At 39.8% G+C, this 23,266-nt stretch overlaps 1 protein-coding gene across 1 annotated transcript in view; it reads right to left on the bottom strand.

Moving 5' to 3' along the window:
* The window catches only part of CFAP47 (cilia and flagella associated protein 47), a 1,022,460-nt gene that overhangs the window by 948,713 nt on the left and 50,481 nt on the right, over window positions 1-23,266 (bottom strand). Inside the window, exon 6 of the mRNA XM_070750589.1 lies at window positions 22,575-22,726. Within this exon, the coding sequence (XP_070606690.1) occupies window positions 22,575-22,726 (152 nt within the window). The remainder of the gene's footprint in view (window positions 1-22,574; window positions 22,727-23,266) is intronic.

The following is a 23,266-nucleotide window of genomic DNA, read 5'->3' as shown; positions in this document are numbered from 1 at the left end:
TCTGGCGAAAGTTTTGTACGCTCTGGTAAGTAGTGTGAGATTGCCAGAGCAGTAGCTACGTAGGATTAGATTAACAACTCTTAAAGCCTTCTTGGCGATGTTGTTGCAATGGGCTTTGGCACTTAAGTCTTTAGTTATTAGTACTCCGAGGTCCTTGACCGAGTGGGGATTATCTGTGATAATTTGTTGATTCAGTTTGTATTTGGAGTTTTGATTCTTTTTGCCGATGTGAAGGACAGAGCATTTGCTGGTTGAGATTTGGAGTTGCCACGTGTTAGACCAATTAGAAACACAGTCTAGGTCTTTTGGGAGAGAAGTTGTATTATCGTTGGTGTTGAAGAGTTTTACACCGTCTGCAAAGAGAACACAGTTGCTTGTAATGACATCGCAAAGGTCATTTATGTAAAGAATGAAGAGCGTTGGTCCCAGAACACTACCTTGGGGGACACCACTTTTAACAGGAACAGGGGTAGATATGGTGCTTCCTATATTAACCGCTTGTTGTCTTTTTGACAGGAATGCTGTAATCCATCTGTGGAGGGATCCTGAGATGCCATAGGCTTTGAGTTTTAGAAGTAGTTTGTTGTGGACCACTGAATCGAAGGCTTTGCAGAAGTCAATATAAATTGCATCTATAGATTTTCCTTGATCAAGATGAGTTGTCCATATGTTTTTGCAGTGGAGGAGCTGCAGGTTGCAGGATAGTTTTTTTCTGAATCCAAATTGTTTGTTAGAGAGCAGATTATTAGTTTCTAGGTGGAAAGTAATTGATTGATTTATAATTGATTCTATGACTTTACATGGGACACAGCATAGTGATATTGGTCTGTAGTTATCGACAAGAGAGGGGTCTCCTTTTTTGAAGATGGGGATGACCATAGCTTTTGACCATAGTTTGGGCAGCGTGCTGGTTCTGAAGGGTTTTTTGAAGATTATGCTCGGTGGTTCAGCTACAGCAGAAGAGAGTTTTTTTAAGGAAGTATGCACAAAGGCCATCTGGTCTGACTGATAGAGAAGGTTTAAGGTCACGTAATGCTTTTTCAACTCGGTCTTCACTGAAGTCTATTTGGGTTAGGTCATTGAGAGAGTTTGTGGTGTGAGAGATGAATTTGGGGGATGAGCCATTGCTGTTGACAAAGACAGAGCCAAAGAATGAGTTCAGGAGGTTAGCTTTGGATGAATTGTCATGGCATTCTTTGTTGTTGGGTCTTTTGAGAGGTGGGATAGGTCTACAGTCCTTGAGTTTGTTGTTGACAAAGTTGTAGAAGGCTCGATTGGATTTGGAGCGTAGGCGGTTTTCCTCTTGTATGCTGTGGTAGTTGAGCCATTCTGCTTTTATTTGGTTGCATATGCTTTTATAACGGATTTTGAAGTTCGCTACTTGTCCCTTTTTATTTTTACGGAAGAAAGATTTTTTTTTTAGTTTGTAATTTTCTTATTGAGATGGGGATGTTATTTTTCTTGATTGAGGTAGATGTTAATGGTACGTAAAGTCTGATGATTATTTTCATCTCGAGCAAGAATGTGTTGTAGAGGCCATCCGTAGAGTTGCAGTTTGCGAATAAAGTTTGCCAGTTTAATGTTGAGAGATGGGTATCAATGAGTTTATAGTTCCTTTTTTGAAGTTAAATTTCGGTGTCACATTATTTGGGTGGATCTCGGTGTGGCTTAGGTTGAGGCTGAAGTTTATCATGCTGTGGTCACTGTTGGAGAAAGGTTCTATTATTTGTAAGCATATATTGTACTTTTGCTGTTGCAGAAGATGAGATCTAGACAGTTATCTACTCTAGTATTGTTAGTTACTAGTTGGTCAAGTCCCAGATTGGTGACGGTGTTATACATAGTAGAGTGGATAGGTTTCGTGCTACATTCATTTAATGCCCAGTTTATGGGTGGTAGGTTGAGGTCTCCGAGAAAGATGATGGGGTGTGGGCACCGGGTAGCCCACGTTAGTAGTTCTGATAATTTGTTTGCATGTGCAATGTCATAGTCCGGAGCTCTGTAGCATAGTAAGAAGCGAATTGTGGTATTTAGGGAAAGATCACAGACAATAGTTTCAGGGAGTAATAGATTCTGTGCAACTTTTATGTTTTTTAGGTTTAGAGATTTTTTGTAGAATATAGCTACCCCATCTCCTCTGTGGGATTCATGGTCATAACAAGAGACAAGATAGTTCCTTGTTGTAATAATGGAGTCTGAGTAGGATGCATTAAGCCATGTTTCACAAACAAAGATAATATCAAAGACTGAGGAGTTAAGAAGGAGGAGGAATTCTGATATTGGCTATATTTCTGGCATTTAATAATTTGCATTTGAGATTGATTTTGTGTTGGGAGTAGGATTTGGGTTGGTTAGAGGCAGTAAGGGGCGTGCTTTCCTAGTCTTTGTTTATGGTATGATAGTGTTGGGTATGATAGTGAAAGATAGATGGAGTAAGGAAAAGTAAATAGATTAGGGAAGATTATCACACTGAGTTCAATGGTGGAAGATATATAGAATAGTGAAAATACATAGATTAGGGAAACATATAGATTAGGGAAGGTTATCACACTGCAATTGGCAGTGAAAACCATTAGAATAGGGAAGATTATTACCCTGGGTATAACAATGATGCATAGATTAGGGAAGGTTGGGCAGTGGAATGTATAGATTAGGGAAGAGGAATGCAGCCTTTGTGGGAGAGGACGAAGGAATGCCGAGCCACTGCTGCAGGGGTGCCGAGGGGAGCCGAGAGAGAGAGCGCGGCACCGGAAAAACACCTAGCCGGTGCGGAGGATGGCGACGGGACCGGACAGAGGGTCGCAGCACCGGAGAGGAAGTGTTGAGAGGAATTGAGGGGAGTGAGAGGAATCGAGTCCCCGCTCAGATAGACTTCCAGCCCGACTCCGGAGGTGAGAGGTCCGGTGTCAAGATGGTGATGACTGGGAACAACGGAGACGACGTGGGGGCGAGAGACGGTGGAGGGGATGAAGCCCGATGGCGGGGAACAACTGCAGACGCCGACGGAGATGTGATAAATGAGGATATCTAGGGGCAATAATTTTAGCCCCCCCCCCATATGGCACCAGTAGGTGAGAGCTACTGTGGCCAAGGGGAGACTATAATGAGGATTATGCTATCAATCTCCCTTCCCTCCCTTCCCCTCTCAACCTTAATTCCTGATCTGTTTGTACCATCACCGAAGAACTATGCCCCCTTGTGGATTGTGGATTAATTGAAGAACTATGCCACTTGTGGATTGACTTAAAAAGACAGCTATAAAGACAGGAGATTTAAGACCAAGACTCTTTAAACTAAACTAAACTAAATTTAAGACCTAAGACCTATGAAGACCAAAAGAACATCACACCTGGATTGATTGATTGCTGATGATTAAAGAATGTTTTAAGATCTGATTTTATACCACCAAAAATCAATTTATATATTTATACAATTTTTATCTTACATTTTATATATTTATAGATATTTTTTAATGTTTTAGTGTTTTAATTGCTATTAACTGCTATTTTACATTGTTATTAATTTAATTGATTTTTTAATATATTGGGGTTCCAAATTAATGGATGATTGGGATAAATATGCTTGTGGCTATGAGTGGAATGACTGGTATGATTGGGTTGGTGGGGGTGGGTGGGGTTATGGTATGGATGAGATGATTGATAGTAGTATGAATGATAGATTTGGCCCACCTGACGCTCGGGAGACAGGAGAGGAAGGGGCACCGATCTCTGGGGTGGCAGAGGGTCAGAGTATTCCAGTGTTGCTGGGGAGAGGCAGATATGGCGGGGGCCACAGAGTTAGCCGTTCCAGGGGAACGAGGGATCGTTGCTTAATAACGGTCCCTTGTTCTGGCTCTGTGAGCCCAATCTTGGGTACTGGTGATGAGTGTAACTCTGGCCCTGGGCTCAGGTTGCTGCTGCTTAATGCCAGGTCGGTGGTAAATAAAGCTCTCCTCATCCGGGATCTGATCCTGGATGAGGAGGCCGACCTGGCATGTATTACTGAAACCTGGCTGGGCCCGGAGGGAGGTGTTCCTCTCTCTGAAATTTGCCCAGCCGGGTTTCAGATATGGCATCAACCTCGACCCCAGGGAAGGGGGGGAGGAGTGGCTATTATAGCCAGGGAGAGCCTTCGCCTATGTAGACTCATTGCTCCGGAAATTGCGGGTTGCGAGTCTCTCGATGAAGTTGGACTTAGGGGTTCAGGTGGGCTTATTTCTCACGTACCTGCCTCCCAGCTGCGTGTCAAAAGCCCTGCCTGTGCTACTCGAGGAGGTAGCTGGGTTGGCGGTGGAGTTCCCCGGACTTATTGTCCTGGGGGACTTCAATCTGCCGTCACTCGGCGAAACCTCTGGGTTGGCACAGGAGTTCATGGCCACCATGACAGCCATGGACCTGACTCAAGTAGTTCAGGGTCCGACTCACGGGGGAGGGCACGCACCTGACATGGTATTTCTTCCTGAGCAATTGAGTAATGGTCTGAGACTAAGGGGCTTAGAAGCATTGCCTTTGTCATGGTCAGAACATTTCCTACTACGGCTTGACTTCCTGGCTCCAATCCTTCGCTGCAGGGAGGCGGAACCAATGAAGATGTTCCGCCCCAGACGCCTGATGGACCCAGAGGGCTTTCAGACGGTGCTTGGGGTTATTCCAGAGGCACTCGTCCACAGTTCGGCGGAGTCTCTTGCAGAGGCCTGGAACAGGGCTGCGGCGGAGGCTCTTGACCGGATTGCGCCTTTGCGACCTCTCCGTGGCGCTAGACCCCGTAGAGCCCCATGGTTCAACGAGGAGCTCCGGGAGTTGAAACGCCAAAAGAGACGTCTAGAGAAGCGATGGAGGAAGAGTAGGTCTGAATCTGATCGAACACTTGTAAGAGCTTTTATTAAGACTTACAAAGTGGCGCTCAAGACGGCAAGGTGCACGTAGCATGCCACCTTGATTGCATCAGCGGAATCCCGCCCGGCCGCTCTGTTTAGGGTGACCCGCTCCCTTCTTAACCAGGGGGGAGTTGGGGAGCCCTTGCAGAGTAGTGCCGAGGATTTTAACACGTTTTTCGCTGATAAAGTCGCTCAGATCCGGGCCGACCTCGATTCCAATTGTAAAACAGAGTCGACTGACAACGAGTCAGTTGAGGTGATTGGGGCACATACTTGTCCACCTGTCTGGGAAGAGTTTGATCTGGTGACACCTGATGAAGTGGACAAGGCCATTGGAGCTGTGAGTTCCGCCACCTGTTTACTGGATCCGTGTCCCCCCTGGTTGGTTTCGGCCAGCAGGGAGGTGACACTTAGCTGGGCCCAGGAGATTACCAACGCTTCCTTGGGGAGGGGAATCTTTCCAACACTCTATAAAGAAGCGCTTGTGCGCCCCCTCCTCAAGAGGCCTTCCCTGGACCCAGCCGTACTTAATAACTATCGTCCAGTCTCCAACCTTCCCTTTATGGGGAAGGTTGTTGAGAAGGTGGTGGCACTCCAGCTCCAACGGTCCTTGGAAGAAGCCAATTATCTAGGTCCCCGGCAGTCTGGTTTCAGGCCCGGTTACAGCACGGAAACTGCTTTGGTCGCGTTGATGAATGATCTCTGGCGGGCCCGGGACAGGGGTTTATCCTCTGTCCTGGTGCTCCTTGACCTCTCAGCGGCTTTCGATACCATCGACCATGGTATCCTTCTGCACCGGCTGGAGGGGTTGGGGATGGGAGGCACTGTTCTCCAGTGGTTCTCCTCCTACCTCTCTAGCCGGTCGCAGTCGGTGTTAGTGGGGGGTCAGAGGTCGGCTCCGAGGTCTCTCCCTTGTGGGGTGCCTCAGGGGTCGGTCCTCTCCCCCCTGCTATTTAATATCTACATGAAACCGCTGGGTGAGATCATCCAAGGACATGGGGTGAGGTATCATCAATATGCTGATACCCAGCTTTACATCTCCACCCCATGCCCAGTCAACGAAGCAGTGGAAGTGATGTGTCAGTGCCTGGAGGCTGTTGGGGCCTGGATGGGTGTCAACAGACTCAAACTCAACCCGGATAAGACGGAGTGGCTGTGGGTTTTGTCTCCCAAGGACAATCCCATCTGTCTGTCCATTACCCTGGGGGGGGAATTATTGACCCCCTCGGAGAGGGTCCGCAACTTGGGCGTCCTCCTCGATCCACAGCTCACATTAGAGAACCATCTTTCAGCTGTGGCGAGGGGGGCGTTTGCCCAGGTTCGCCTCATGCACCAGTTGCGGCCCTATCTGGACCGGGACTCATTGCTCACAGTCACTCATGCCCTCATCACCTCGAGGTTCGACTACTGTAATGCTCTCTACATGGGGCTACCTTTGAAAAGTGTTCGGAAACTCAAGATCGTGCAGAATGCAGCTGCGAGAGCAGTTATGGGCTTACCTAGGTATGCCCATGTTTCACCATCACTCCGCAGTCTGCATTGGCTGCCGATCAATTTCCGGTCACAATTCAAAGTGTTGGTTATGACCTTTAAAGCCCTTCATGGCACTGGACCAGAATATCTCCGGGACTGCCTCCTGCCGCACGAATCCCAGCGACCGATTAGGTTCCACAGAGTGGGCCTTCTCCGGGTCCCGTCAATTAAACAATGTCGGTTGGCGGGCCCCAGGGGAAGAGCCTTCTCTGTGGCGGCACTGGCCCTCTGGAACCAACTCCCCCCAGAGATTAGAACTGCCCCTACTCTTCCTGCCTTCCGTAAACTCCTTAAAACCCACCTTTGCAGTCAGGCATGGGGGAATTGAAACACCTCCCCCGGGCTTGTTCAATTTTTATGCATGGTATGCTTGTGTGTGTGTCTGTTAGTATATGGGGTTCTTTTAAATCTTTAAATATTTTAAAGCTATCTGAATTATTTATGATTTGTCATATCTTGTTGTGAGCCGCCCCGAGTCTTCGGAGGGGTGGCATACAAATCTAAATAATAAATAAAATAAATAAATAAAATATTACACTGAGAACGGCAATGGAAAATAAATAGATTAGGAGAAAATATTACTATATTGGGATTTTCAATGGATGATACTTTTCTTGAAAAAAAATAGAATAATATGATATATAACGATTATGAATTGTTAAATTAGAAATGATATATCGGTATAATGAAAGAAATGAAAGGAATGAAGCGAGTAGGAAATACATTTAAATTTTTTAATAACAACCCTTCCTCCTATGTTTATTGATATTGTTATAATCAGATTAAGGTATGATGTGAATAGTTATTTTTTCTTTCCTTCCTGTGATATAAAGAGAAGTAAATTTGGATATTTTTTTTTGTTAAGGGCAGCTACTATAAAATGAGGGTTTAAAAAGTAGGAATGAGCTAAGTAAGAATATAAGAAATGGACTGAAGCACAACGGCATAGTTTTGGTAGAAAAACAGCAAATAGCCAAGAGAAATTTAGATAGCTAATAGCATTTTGAATTCAAATGAAGGCGGAAAATAATCTCTGAAATCCGGATGATAGAATTTGAAAAGGAGGTAGCACAGGATGAATGATGTGTACCAGAATAAAATGGATAAATAATTAGGAAACTTTAAGAATTTGGCATTTAATATTATATTGTATTGTATTTTAATTTGAGGTATGTGAATTTGAATCTCTGTAAAATGTGAATAATAAAATATTTATACCCCTAAAAAAAGAAATCAATTGAGTTGGACTATGAGAATGTATGTATATTAGGAGATTTTAATGTGATTGCTCAAGTAGACATGGGCTATAAAACATTGAAAAAGAATAAGACTCTGAGGAAGAAATTACTTAAATCATTCTTTACCATGGTGGAGGAATTGAATATATTTGATGCATGGAGGCAGAAATTTCCAACCGAAAAACAGTATAATTTAATTGAATAAACACAAATTGAATTTAATAGAGAATGAAGAAATAGCAAGAAAAATAAAAAGCTCAAAGCAAAAGTTTTTTGAACAAGCTAATAAGCCCGGAAGATAGTTGGCATATAAAAAGAAAAAGAAAAAAAATGGATAAAGTACTTGGAAGTTGTCGATGGGAGTATTAAATACTGTGGAGAGGAAAAGAAGATAGCATGGACATTCTATAAAGATCTTTATAAACAGGAGAATATTGATGACATGAAAATTTAAAAATATTTGGAGGAAATGGATTTACCAAAAATTCCGGAAAAATATAAAAACATACTAGAGGAGAAAGTAACAAGGATGGAATTGACTACTGCAATCAAGAAACCAAAAAATGGTAAAGCACCTTGTCCAGAAGGACTACGTGCAGAAATGTACAAAATATTTGAAGAGACTTTCGGAACAGTGTTAGAAATTTACAATGAGTTGATTTTACAGGCTAAAATGCTGGATTCCTGGACAAAAGCACTCTTTACATTGATACCTAAAGAAAAAACTGATTTACAAAAATTAAAAATTACAGACCAATTTCACTGCTGAATGTGGATTATAAAATATTTGCTAAAATAATAGCAAATAGACTCAAAAAAATTCTCAATGACTTTATACATATTGATCAAAATGTTTTTTTACCAAACAGACAGATAAAAGACAATGTGTATGACTTTAAATACATTAGAATACTATGAACAACATCCTGGCAAACAAGTAGCGTATTCTTTTTTTAAATACCTTTATTAATTATTTATATATAAAAGACAAGCAAAATAGTCAAATATAAAGCCAGGCAAAATAAAGAGGGAAAAGAAAAGAAAAAAAAAGAAAAATGAGAGAAATGAGGGAGAAAAAAGGAGGGAGAGAAAAAAGAAAAAAAGGCAAAAGAAGAGAATAAGAGAAGAGAGAGACGGTCAACTAATCTGTTGACTATCATTATTTACACAACTTTAAATAGCATTGTTTGTCTTCCCTTTGCTCTTTGTTGTTAGTTAAAGAGAAGTATTATAGTCCTCGTAACTATTTTTCCATTTTGTACAAGTAGACAAGAGTTTAAGAGCAATGAGTTGTTTTTCTAATCCATTCTTGTCAATAGAATTGTAAGATTACATATCTATGTTTACATTCAATATTTCTTATAAATAGCGGGTGTATTTTATTAATTAAGTTTAACATTGTTGGTATTTTATCTGTTTTCCATAGTTGTGCATATATTAATCTAGTAACTGTAATTATATGTGTGATCAGATATCTATCTTCTTTTATCATTTTAAATTTGAAGATGCCCAGGAGAAATAATTCCGGATTAAATGGTGTTTGTTTGTGAGAAATTTGCTCCAGGTAATTTTGGATTTTAGATCAGTAATTTTTAGTTTGGGGCACGTCTACCATAAATGATAGTATGTTCCGGTGCACTTTTTGCATTTCCAACACATTGCGGACATATTTGGAAACTGGTGAGATTTGGGATACTGTGTTCAGTTCTGGAGACCTCACCTACAAAAAGATATTGACAAAATTGAACGGGTCCAAAGACGGGCTACAAGAATGGTGGACGGTCTTAAGCATAAAATGTATCAGGAAAGACTTAATGAACTCAATCTGTATAGTCTGGAGGACAGAAGGAAAAGGGGGGACATGATTGAAACATTTAAATATATTAAAGGGTTAAATAAGGTTCAGGAGGGAAGTGTTTTTAATAGGAAAGTGAACACAAGAACAAGGAGACGCAATCTGAAGTTAATTGGGGGGAAGATCAAAAGCAACATGAGAAAATATTATTTTACTGAAAGAGTAGTAGATCCTTGGAACAAACTTCCAGCAGACGTGGTTGGTAAATCCACAGTAACTTAATTTTTTTTTATTTATTTATTATTTATTTATTTATTTATTTTGTCCAATACACAATACATATTGAAGAGAATAGGCATGTAATATTATATGTAAAGAAAAAGATAGAATAAAAGATATCAAAATAGAGGTGAAGATATATGAAAGGAAGAAAAGATATATGATATACGAGTTAAGGAGAGACAATTGGACGGGGATGAAAGGCAAGGGATAAACATGCCTGGAATAAACATATATCCATCCTAAGATAAAATACAAAAATAGTATTAGGACTAGATGGATTATGAGATCTTTTTCTGCCGTCAGTCTTCTATGTTTCTATGTTTCTATTTTGGCCAGGCGGGGCGGGTCAAAGGCCACTGGCAATACATTTTATATATATTTTCTTTGTAAGAAGTGGATACAGATAGTTTGTAATTAATGTTCCATAATTGTCTCCATTCTGTCAGATTTATTATCTGTCCAAAATTTTGCGCCCAGGCTATCATATTTCTCTTTACTTCATCTTCCACTAATTTGTTTTGCAAAAGGCATTTGTAAAGCTTTGAAATTATTTTGTCTTTCAGTCCCAATACGATTTTTATCTTAATTATTTGCTTTCAAAACCCTTGTCCATTTTTGTCCTCATTGTATTTTGATCTATTCTGAAAATATTGCAGCCAATCTAACATAATTCCTTTCTCTAGTAAACTTTGTTTGGAAATGAGTTGGTTTTGTTCATTCAATAACTGATTACATGTTAATATTTTACCGTGATCAATTGCGTTGCGATATATTACAGCTTTGGACTGTGAGAACCATTTAGGTATCAGTACATAGTATTGTTTTTGGATTCTTTGCCATAGTTCTATTACATTTTTCCTGATATAATGTTGTTTGAAATGTGTCTGTGCTTTATTTGTACTGTGAAATAGGTAATGATGCCAGCCAAATTACAGGTTTTGGCCCTCAAGAGTTCTTCGATTTCTTAGTGTCACCCTGTCCTTTAACCAGCATAGAGATGCAGCTAGATGATATACAGCTCCCAATTTGGTACTCCAAGACTGTCACGCTGAATATTGACAGCCCCAGAGACATTCAGAGTCATTCAGTAATTAAATAATTAACTCTGTGTGTGTTTTATTAGCTCCTCCTTTTATGATGTAAAATCCTGCCACATCATTATAGCTCACATCCGTCTTTATGCCTTTCTCCATTTTGATATAGTCAGTCCTGTTAGCAGCCTTAATGTGAAGATGTATTTTTCATTTGTCTCACATGACATATTTAATTTTCTACTTTTATAATAAAAAGAAACCAAGTTTTGAAAAACAAATGCTTACTCTCTCAATCCATCACCTCCGGGATGATTTAAGATTCTAATGGATTTTAATTACCCTCATCCTGACATGGCAGCAGAGGTCGGTTAGTAATATCTATTAAATCTAAAAGCAACAAATCTCTGTAATGCCTGCCAAGCGTAAACATAAAGAATTATTTACTCGGTCCTTCTTCGCCCAAATGTCAGAAGATCAGATAGAAGATATACAGTCTCTCATAAATAAAACTAAAGAAAAATGGTCTCCAACCATGGAAGGACAAAACTCTGATGAAAAGGAAACTGAAGCCGAACAAGAGCTTTTCTCTGCAGGAGACGAAGAAAGTGAAACACTCCAAAGCATGAGTAGCATTTATAACCCAATTTCAACTGCTAGTGTGAATGCTGGAAAACTAGGAGACAGTTCAGATCAGCTGATTTATGACCCAAGCAATTTAGAAGCTGTTGTAATGAGCTCTGCTGAGCCCTACAGTCAGGCAATTCCCGAATGCAGTGCGTCCATTCAACATGGTGCCTCGCTAAAAGCAAAGATGAAACAAAGACATTCCAATGACTGAGAGTCTGTAAGAAGTTTACCTAGTAGTCTGGATTCAATCAATGATATTGACAGAGTAAATAGTTTAATAGCACGTTTAGAACAATCTCTTCAAGATATCCAGGCTTTTGTCTCTGGAGAGAGGAATTAATTTAGATGAAAAGGAGCAGCAGACAATGCACAGTTGTCTGCATGACATTTGTAAATATAGAACACAATTAAATAAATTAAGAGATATTCAAATGATCCTATTAGAGAGAGAGCTTGAAAAAGTCTTTATCAAGCCAACGGTAACTGTAAACAAACCAGAAAACGAAAGTCTAAGTACGACATATGCAATTTCTGCCGAAGCACGGGGAAATATAAGCAAAGAAGAAAAATCTAAAAGATATCCTGCAGCACCATCTGGTGGCCAAATAAAAAAATTGCAGCCTGTTCAAAAAGTTTTTTCAGAAAAATCTAAAAGTTATCCTGCAGCACCACCTAGTGGAATACAAGATTTTAAATATAAAACTATTTCTCATCTCAAACAAATACCAAGTTCTATTCTAGATCAATCTTCGAAATATGGACAACACGTTGTTCATCATTATCCTTCAATTAAGCCACAAGTACCGCAAACAAGCCAAGGTGCGCAGATGCAACAGGACCAACAACTACAAGTTCCAGTTCTTCAGATTCAACTGCCACCGGTCCAAGCACCCCAGATGCCACAACCAGCAGCAGTACCAGCTGCAGCTCAAAGGCAAGCCGTTACTTTATCACCATTGAAAGGTGAGTCAAGATTAAAGAATAATGGACAAAATTATAAAACTTGGTTGCATGAAATAAGACTGATTTTACTTGCTGAAGGGGTAGATCATATGGCTTTTGATCCACCCAATAGACAGTGGACTGAAGAAGAAAGAGCTTTAAATACTAGAGCCACCATATTAATACTTATGTCTCTTGACACAGATCTATCAGTTATATTTCCACATGATATCACTGCAAATGACTTGATCACAGCTCTAGATGAACTTTATAGACCAGTTTCAGAAGAAGGAATATGCTTGTTGTTTACTGACTTTTTTACTGCGAAATTAAAGCCTGGAGAGAAAATTGCTCCACACTTATCTAAACTTCTAGCAATGCAAAAAGATCTGATAAAGAGAGGCTATCAAATAGATCAGATACAGATGAATACAGCAATAATCACGTTCCTCAATTATGAATGGAAAGATGCTATTACAAAATATAATAACATACCTTTAGCTCAAAGAACTACATCCAGAGTATGTAAGCTGTTAACAGAAGAAGTGATTATGCAAAGCAGACTCAAAACTACAGCACCAGGATACAAACCTACAATGAGTCGAGGCTACCAACAAAGGGGCTACACTCCAAGATATCCATGGCACAATCAGCCTAGAAGAACAGATTTTCAACGCTCTCAATCTGGTGATTCTCAACGCTCCCAATATCCTGCTCAGCTCAGAGAAACAGATCCTAGGGGTTCCAGAAGCAGAAGCTCCAGGAACTACAGATCATCTCAACGAGATTCTAGAGGTGAGCCACGTCCTTACATCAATTCTTTCATCCTAAACAATGTTTCACAAAAGAGTCCACAGTACAACATTCGACATTTATGGACATTAGACAGTGGAGCAGCTTTTCACATCACCTACCAAAAAGAACTTTTCACAAAATTTTATAAGACTGATATCAAAGAATTACATGCAGTGTCAAACCACTTATGCAAAGTCGAAGGAGAAGGAACTGTCTACATAAAAGAATTAGACCAGATGATTCCACGTGTTCTATATGTTCCACAAGCTACATGCAACTTACTCAGCACATATCGCCTAAATGAAGACTTAGGTTCTGAAGTGACTTTTAAACTAAATGAAGGCTACATTGTCCAGAACGGGAGAGTTATTGCTACTGCTTTTCCAATTAGAGGTGTGTACTACTTAAAGCCAAATCCTCATGTAAAACTTGATGTAAGTATAAAAGTTCCAAAGGGCGAAAGCACAGGTCCAGAGAGAAAACCTGTTGCCACTTTAGAAACAGAGGCTCCTAAAGCCAATGAGGTTCAAGAGGTTCCACATGATTTTGCAAATGTTAAACCTGTATTAACAAACAAATCTTTTCATTCCAGGTGTGTTCACCGATGGCACCATCGTTTGGGCCATGCATCTTATCCAATCTTATCCAAGATGCCTGAATTTGTAAATGGTTTTAAGGTTGATAGTAATTGCAAAATTCATTTAGACTGTTCTGTTTGCAACTCTTCAAAATCAAAAGCTGCACCTATTGCTAAGCATGCCACACGTTTGTCTACACGCATTTTTGATTTGGTTCATACCAACATTGTCGGTCCATTTTGGCCTACTAAAAGTAACTGTAAGTATTTCTTGACTACTGTTGATAGTTATTCTAGATATGGGTATGTATACCTAATGAAACAAAAATCTGAGACTTTTCAGATCTTTAAAGACTTTGCTGCAGAGGTACTAACTCAACATGGTGTCCGCATCAGAAGAATACAAAGTGATCGTGGTGGAGAATTCATGTCCCAGCAATTCCAAGGATGGATGAAGAGAAATGGAATCCATCATCAAGCTTCAGCACCTTACTCCCCGGCTTTTAACGGAATTGCTGAAGGTCACCAAGGTGTTTTACAGACTGTTCCGTTGCCTTCTAGAAGATGCTGATCTCGACAATTTCTACTGGGGTGAAGCACTCAGGTATGCTAATTAAATTGTTAACCGCACTTGGAGCAGTGTCTTAAAGCAAACTCCTTACTACATGCTTCATGCAAAGAAGCCTGATATTCAAAACCTCCACATTTTTGGTTTATATGCCATGGTTAACATTCCGCTGGTTCAAAGAAAGAAAGGAGGTCCAGTAGCAGAAAGACTGAGATTTATAGGTTTTGATGAAAGTTCTAAGTACTACAAATTTGCTGACACTAATCACAGAGCTGTTATTTCCAATTCAGCTAAATTTGAGGAAGATACAAATTGGTCCAGAATACACAGTAATGATACTTCAGTTTATTTTCCTAAGGATGATGTTCAAGGTACAGCGCAACCTGATCCACAGGCAGCTGTTCCAGATGTTGTTTCTACAAAAGATGATACACAGTCTTCAACAGTCACAGATGATGTTCCTAGCGATGCAACTGGAGACGGAGATGACCAAGATGAAGGATGGACCACAGTTCCAAGACGTTCGGAGAGAACCACAAAAGGAATTCCTCCAAAGAGATACCAACAGCAAGTATTACACAAACCTTTTCCTTTTCTTTGTAACAATGTTACACTTCCTCCTGAGAACTTTTCTCAAATAAAACATTTACCTGAATCTGAACAAGAAAAATGGTATGAGGCTATGGAAAATGAACTGGACAGTTTAAAGAAGTGTTTCAATATGTTGAGCCTCCAACAAACAAGAAGATTATTGGTACACGATGGGTCTACAGAATCAAACAAAAACCAAATGATGAGAAAATATACAAAGCAAGATTAGTAGCACAAGGCTATTTACAGGTGTATCCCGAAGATTACACAGATACATTTTCACCTAGTTAAAAATGAAAGTGTCAAAATTGCTTTAACCACAGCTATTGCCTTGAAGTTTACCAATTTGATGTTAAAACTGCTCATCTGAATGCTGATTTAAATGAAGAAATCTACGTGAAGAGCGCCCCTGGGTTCCAGGAACAAGAAGGTGATGTCTGGTACCTGCAAAAGAGTCTTTACGGATTGAAACAGTCCGCCCTCATGTGGCACCGCTGTCTCATTGACAAGCTAAATTCAATGGGCTTTATTAAGTCCGACTCTAATGAATGCGTGTTTACAAAGGGGCAAGGTAACGTTTATGAAATTATACTTGTTTATGTTGATGACATTGTTTACATTGGTCCTAACAAACATATGAGTGAAGTTTTTACAAAAGGTTTAGAAAGACATTTCACATTGAAAAGCTTAGGGCACATACATGATTATCTAGGAGTTCAGATTGAAAAAACTGAGAAGGGGTTTTGCCTTTCACAAGAGAACAAGATTGATCAACTTTTGCACAATTGTAACATGACTGACGCACATCCATGTCATTCTCCAATGCAAACTGATTTTTACAGGTTGACACAACAAGATTGTCCTCAATTTGAAGACCAAACACTTTATCGGTCAGTCATTGGGTCATTGTTATACATTAGCAATTGGACAAGACCCGGCATTTCACTTAGTGTGAATCTTTTGTCAAGGTACGTTGGCAAAGCAACTACATTTCACTGGACATGCATAAAGAGACTGCTGAGATACATGAAGCACACGAAGAACATGAAGTTGTTCCTAGAGCTGAAACACGACAAGTTTCCTGAGTTAATTTGTTATGCAGATGCTGATTGGGCAGGTGATAAAGAAACACGAAAAAGTACTTCTGGTTATATAATGTTTTTGAATGGTTGTCCAATTTATTGGAAAGTTAGAAAGCAGAATTTTATTTCTTGTTCTTCCACTGAAGCTGAATATGCTTGTGTTTCTGATTGTTGTAATGCATTAACCTGTGTTTCTGCTCTCATTGACAGTATTTGGGGCAATCCCATGAAACCAATTGTTATTATGGAGGACAATGTTTCAGTTACGTTCATATCTGAAACTGAATATGTTGGATCGCGTTCACGGCACATCGACATAAGATAAAAGAATGCAAGAGAATACTCTGTAAATTTCATCAATTTCTTTTATTAATTCCTGTGGGTCCATCTGTAAAATCTCATCTATTATCTCCGCCATTTTTGAACCCAAGTTTTCATCCTTTTTTTCATTTACATTTTGGAACATCAACCCATGTGAGGCTCATTGTAATTCTAAATTAGCAATAGCTTCGTCAAAGCCTCGATTTATCACATTACTGTAATCCTCAAATTCGTCCATTCTCTGTTCTGTTTTCTCCATTTTATCTTCGACCTTTTTCATCCATTGTTCATTTTCTTTTAAAGTTTGTTGCATCACTTCAATTTTCCCATCCATTGCTTGCACGCTCCCCTTCACATTCCCTAGCTCAACCTTCAGATCACTCATTTCTGCTTTTATGTCTTCATAATGTTTTTTAGCTTCTTCGCGGGCATCATCTCTGTTAGCGTCCATTGAGATCTGAAATAGGGCCAAGGAGTCCTGAATGGTCTGCAAAGTTGGCTGCATCAGTCTTTTCCTTTTCCTTTTCTTTCTCCTTGCCCAACATACTTGTTATTGTTCTTTGTGGTAGAGGAGATGGCGATGGTGAAGGAGACCCTTGTGGAGTAGCGGATGGAGTTGTGGTCTGTTTTTTAGAGGTTTTTATAATAGTGGATGTAGTGGACATCTTAGGTGTTTTTCTGGATCTTCTAAAACCTATAAAATTTAACTGCTTCCAAAATGGCATCAATTTAACAAATTTACAGAATCAAAGAAAAGGAAAGAGAGAGAAAGAAAGAGAAAGAAAAGATAAGAAAAAAAAAGAAAGTTGCTATTGTTTTATAATATTATACAATCAATTATTTATAATCTTAATTGTTTAACTTAATATATGTATTAATAAGTAAAATAAAAATACTTGATATATTTAAAAATCAAATAGAATTCCAAATTATAATTAAAAAAGGAAGAATTAAGTTAAGAAATATCAATTATTCAATTTTTCAAAATTAAGAAAAAATCTAATAAGATTTTGTATTATATATCTTTAAGAAAAGAAGAGAAAAATAAAAGAGTTAAAGAAGATAAAGAAATATATCGACAGTGCTTAAAGTAACTTGTATAAGTAAAACAATGTTTCCAAATATAAACAACTTAATTTTCAATATAAAGATACTAAACAGTAATGTCTAAGCACTAACAGTTAATATAATAATTATTAATGAAAGAAGAATGAAAAAAAATGAGGGAGTTTCCAAGTATGTCAGATAATTAAACAATATGGGAATAAAAATTAATAAAAAAAGGATTCAATGTTTAAACATTAACTCAACTCATTTAAATATAAAAAAGAAACTAATTGAATTCATACAATCATTTATAAGTCTGTTTTAGCCAACCACTTATTTATACTGTAAGGAAAGAGAGAGAAAAAGAGAGAGAGAGAAAAAGGAAAAGAATTAATATCAAACTGGGTCTGGGAGAAGAGGGCAGGGGTTTACCAAGGAAGAGGGGGGTGAAACAAGTTAACTTCCGGATGGCAGCCAAGTCGCACTGGGAGGCTGGAGACGGAGCTCCGTCCCCAGTCCTCCGTTTTGCCCTGGCTCATGAACTATCAGAAACTTACATCTTGAAGGATGACAAAATCCTTGCTACGGGTATCCCTATCAGAGGTGTTTATTACTTAAAGCCAAAACCTCCTCCAAAGGGTGATGTAAGTATAAAAGTTCCAAAGGGTGAAGGCACAGGTCCAGAGAGAAAACCTGTTGCCACTAGAGCTGCAAAGGCTCATAAAGCCAATGAAGTCCAAGAGGTTCCTAATGCTGTTTCAAATGTTAAACCTGTATTAACAAACAAATCTTTTCATTCCAGGTGTATTCATAGATGGCACCGTCGCTTGGGCCATGCATCTTATCCGGTTTTAGCAAAGATGCCTGAGTTTGTGAATGGTTTTAAAATTGATAGTGATTGCAAGGTTCATCTTGATTGTAAGGTTTGCAATACAGCCAAATCAAAGGCAGCTCCGGTTACCAAGCATGCCCTACACTTGTCTACACGCATTTTTGAATTGGTCCACACCGACATTGTCGGTCCATTTCGGCCTACTAAAGGTAACTGTAAGTATTTCTTGACTATTGTTGATAGTTATTCTAGATATGGTTTTGTGTTTCTAATGAAACAAAAATCTGAGGCTTTTCAGTTCTTTAAAGACTTTGGTGCAGAGGTACTTACACAATGCGATGTCTGGATCAAAATAATTCAAAGTGATCGTGGTGGAGAATTCATGTCCCAGCAGTTCCAAGGATGGATGAAAAGAAATGGAATCCATCAACAAACATCAGCACCTTCATCTCTGGCTCTAAACGGTATTGCAGAAAGGAGACAGGGAATCCTACAGACTATGTTTCGTTGTCTTCTATAGGATGCTGACATGGACAATTTATACTGGGGTGAAGCACTAAGGTATGCTAATTACATTGTTAACAGAACCTGGAGTAGCGTTATACAAGAGACTCCTTATTACTTGCTTCATGCAAAGAAGCCTGATGTTCAAAACATCCACATTTTTGGCTCTTATGCCATTGTTAACATTCCACTTGACCAAAGAAGAAAGGGAGGTCCAGTGTCACAGAGAATGAGATTCATCGGCTTTGATGAAAGCTCTAAGTACTACAAATTTGCTGACACTTACCATAGAGCTGTTGTTTCTAATTCAGCTAAATTTGAGGAAGATACTAATTGGTCCAGAATACATAGTAATGATACTTCAGTTTATTTTCCTAAGGATGATGTTCAAGGTGCAGCGAAACCTGACTCTCAGGCAGCTGTTCCAGATGACTCAGATGTTCCAGATGATGGACAGTCTTCAACAGTCGCAGATGATGTTCCTGATGATGCAATTGGAGACGGAGATGATCATGATGAAGGATGGACCAAGGTTCCAAGGCGTTCACAAAGAACCACCAAAGGAACTCCTCCAAAGAGATATCAACAGCAAGTATTACAAAAACCTTTTCCTTTCTTATGTAACAATGTTACACTTCCTCCTGAGAATTTTTCTCAAATAAGACATTTACCTGAATCTGAACAAGAGAAATGGTATGAGGCTATGGAACATGAACTGAACTGTTTAAAGAAACTTAAGGTATTCCAACAAGTTGAGCCTCCAACAAACAAGAAGATTATTGGCACACGTTGGGTGTATAAGGTCAAACAAAAGCCAAATGATGAAAAGCTATACAAAGCAAGACTAGTAGCACAGGGGTACTCACAGGTGTATCCTGAAGACTACACTGATACCTTTTCACCCACTGTTAGAAATGAAAGTCTCAAAATTGCCCTAACTACCGCTATTGCTTTGAACTTAGAAGTTTTTCAGTTCGACGTCGAGACTGCCTGATCCAAATGAAGAGATCTACGTCAAGAGTTCCAGGACCGAGAAGGGGATGTCTGGTACCTGCAGAAACGTCTCTACGGTTTGAAACAGTCTGCTCTCATGTGGTATCGATGCCTCATAGAGAAACTAAATTCGATGGGCTTTATTAAGTCTATCTCTGATGAATGCGTGTTTACAAAAGGGCAAGGTAAAGTTCATGAAATTATTCTTGTTTATGTTGATGATAATGTTTACATTGGTCTTAACAAACGCATGAGTGAAACTTTTGCCAAGGGTCTAGAAAAACATTTCACTTTAAAAAGCCTAGGGCATATTAATCTAGGTGTTCAGATTGAGAAAACTGAGAAGGGGTTCTCTCTTTCACAAGAAAGTAAGGTTGACCAATTTTTGCATAACTGTAACATGTCTGATGTGCATACTTGTCGTTCTCCTATGCAAACTGATTTTTACAGGTTAACTCAACAAGAATACCCTCCATTTGAAGACCAAACGCTGTATCGTTCAGTAATTGGGTCATTACTATATATCAGCAGTTGGACAAGACCCGACATTTCACTGAGTGTGAATCTTTTGTCACGGTATGTTGGCAAAGCAACTACGTTCCATTGGTCATGCATAAAGAGACTGCTGAGATACATGAAACTTACAAAGGACATAAAGTTGTTCCTAGAGCCGAAACATGATAAGTATCCTGAAGTGATTTGCTACGCAGATGCTGACTGGGCAGGTGATGTAGAAACACGAAAAAGTACTTCTGGTTACATAATGTTTTTGAATGGTTGTCCAATTTATTGGAAAGTTAGAAAACAGAAGTTTATTTCTTGCTCTTCAACTGAAGCTGAATATGCATATGCTTCTGATTGCTGTAATGCTTTAAAGATTAGATTAGATTAGATTTATTGGATTTATATGCCGCCCCTCTCCGCAAATTCGGGGCGGCTCACAACCAGTGTTCCCGCTAATTTTTGGGGGGGGTGGGCGGAAAAGTATAGTGTCTGAACAGCAGTCCTTTCAGGACTGGGCGGCACAGAAATAATAAATAAATAAACAAACAAACAGACAAACAAATAAAAAACCCACCCTGTTTTGCCTCAGAGAATTTCAAAATAAAATACTGTACTGTGTGTCTATAACAGTGAGCTCATAATAGGGCAACTCTATCAATATCAAAATGCCACTTAATTAGTTGAGCTAGTTTCAAACTAGATTTTGATTTTCTTTCTCTCTTCCTTACTCCCATTCTTTTTCTTTCTCTTTTCCTTCCTCTCTTTTTTCTATCTGTTTCTCTCTCTTCCTCTCTTCCTCTCTCTCTCCTTCCCTCTCACTCTTTCCCTCTCGGCTTCTGGGCAGGTTTGAAAAACTCTGAGTTGATGATGATTTTTAAGTGAGCCATTGCTCACTGCTCAGCTTAGAGGGAACTATGCTCACAACAATAATAAAAACAGTACATAGTAACAAATCCAATGCCCACCAATCTAATTACAATTTTAAATTTAAAAATTCATAAAACAATCCCAATATATATAAAAAACAGGCACACAGTCAATCGATCAAATGGCAAAACAACATGGGCAAGGGGGAGATGTTTTAGTTCCCCCATGCCTGACGACAGAGGTGGGTTTTAAGAAGTTTACAAAAGGCAGGGAGGGTGGGGGCAATCCTAATCTCAGGGGGGAGCTGGTTCCAGAGTGTCGGAGCCCCCACAGAGAAGGCTCTTCCCCTGGGTCCCGCCTTTGTTTCTGCTCTTATTAATAGTATTTGGGAAAGTCCCATGAAACCAATTGTTATCATGGAAGATAATGTTTCAGTTACATTCATAGCTGAAGCTGAATATGTTGGAGCTCGTTCACGGCACATTGACATAAGGTATAGAAATACCAGAGAAAGTGTGAAAGAAGGATTCGTGAAAATACAGTATGTGCCTACTACTGAACAGATTGCTGACCTGCTGAATAAGCCATTGCCAGCTGACCAACACGAATGCCTATCCAAGAAAATGTGCCTTATGTGAACCAATGTCCCTGATGACTGCCAAAGAAGGGGTGTCACGCTGTGTATTGACAGCCCCCAGAGACATTCAGAGACATTCAGTAATTAAATAGTTAACTCATTTATCTTAATTTAGCTTCCCCCATTTATGATGTAAATCCTGTCTAGTCACTTCCTCTCTGTTCTGGGGAAGGAGATCTCCATCTTGAAGAAAAATGTTCTAACCATGTAGACGTGTTTCAGAGCCTGTGATCAGGCACATTTGATTTTATACTTTTGTACTAATAAAAGTAACTTCGTTTTGAAGCTTTTCTCTCATCTTATTCATCGACCTCCGCAATTAGTTTCATTTCAGCTCACGCGGGCTGTGATTGATGATTCTAATCGCGCCACGGAGGTGGGGTTTCCCAGAGAGGGGACCCTTCGGCTGGCAACCAAAGTCCGGAGGTGGGTTTTCCCAGCGAGGGGAGCTTAAGGGGAATCCCAGCAGTGCAAAAACGGGTGCTTCGCTGTCAACGGAAGTCCGGAGGTGGGGTTTCCCAGTGAGGGGAGCCTTCGGCTGGCAACAGAAGTGCGGAGGCGGGGCATCCCGGCAGCGGCGGCTTGGGTTTGTAAGGTGAAAATAGTTCAGAAGAAGAGGCAAAAAAATCTTAAACACCGGGTTCATATTGCGAAAAGTTCATTAGATGAGGCGTTCGTAAGACGAGGTACCACTGTAGTTTTAAACTTCTATGGAATTTATATTTTAGTATGTTCTACATTATAGAGCTGATAACAAAATACACTAATTATAATACAACAGAGCATTGCTACAATTAAGAAAATAAATGTTATGGAATTAAGAATATACATTCTTGGGGTTTGTACATACATACACGTACACATATACCTGCACCACAGCTTTTATTATTTTTATTGTGCTCATTACTGCAGTTTACAAAACCACTTACTTTGGACTAAAAGACAGAAAAACCACAATCTTCTGATAAGGCTGTAGCGTTCCTTCATTAGGAATGCAAGTAATCAAAGTTGAAACATCTGTTCTTTGATTTCCAGGATAATCTTTCAAAGCAGCATTTGAACTCTGCTTAATATCTGTGCCCTTTAAGAAAACATAAAATGAAAATGTTAACAATTAAGTACTACATGTATTTACATGGATGTTTCACATATATAAGGTCGATAAACACAATATAAGAGAGTTATAAAAATGTGAACAAAACTTGCCTCTAAGCCTAGACCCACTAACCTTTCCTTTAAAATAGGGGTGTCAAACTCAAGGCCCATGGGCCGATGTGGTCGGATCCAGCTACACGGCCATCCTGGAAACTAAGGGGCTGGCCTGCATCATTTCAGCCTGGCCCACGACATCTGGGTAGGAACACAGTGCAGAAGAGCTACCAGTCACATGAGCACTTGCTGGGATGTGTGGACTGGGGCAGTGCACACAGTAGGCATTGGGCCAATGTCGCCTCACCCAGCCCACCCCATCTTGGTGTGGATGCCAACAGATTTCAGATAGGTGCCATGGCTGCACCAGCATCTCCAGCTTTTCAGGAGTGTGTGTGCATGTGCGCATGCACTCACATAGGAGGGAGCTGTCTGGCAGCAGGGGCTCCACAGCTGGCCCTCCAAGAAACAT

Source organism: Erythrolamprus reginae, chromosome 4, assembly GCF_031021105.1.
Source record: "Erythrolamprus reginae isolate rEryReg1 chromosome 4, rEryReg1.hap1, whole genome shotgun sequence".
Taxonomy (NCBI): Eukaryota; Metazoa; Chordata; class Lepidosauria; order Squamata; family Dipsadidae; genus Erythrolamprus; species Erythrolamprus reginae.
The sequence above is the reverse complement of the archived record's forward strand: the minus strand, read 5'-3'. Positions and strand labels throughout refer to the sequence as shown.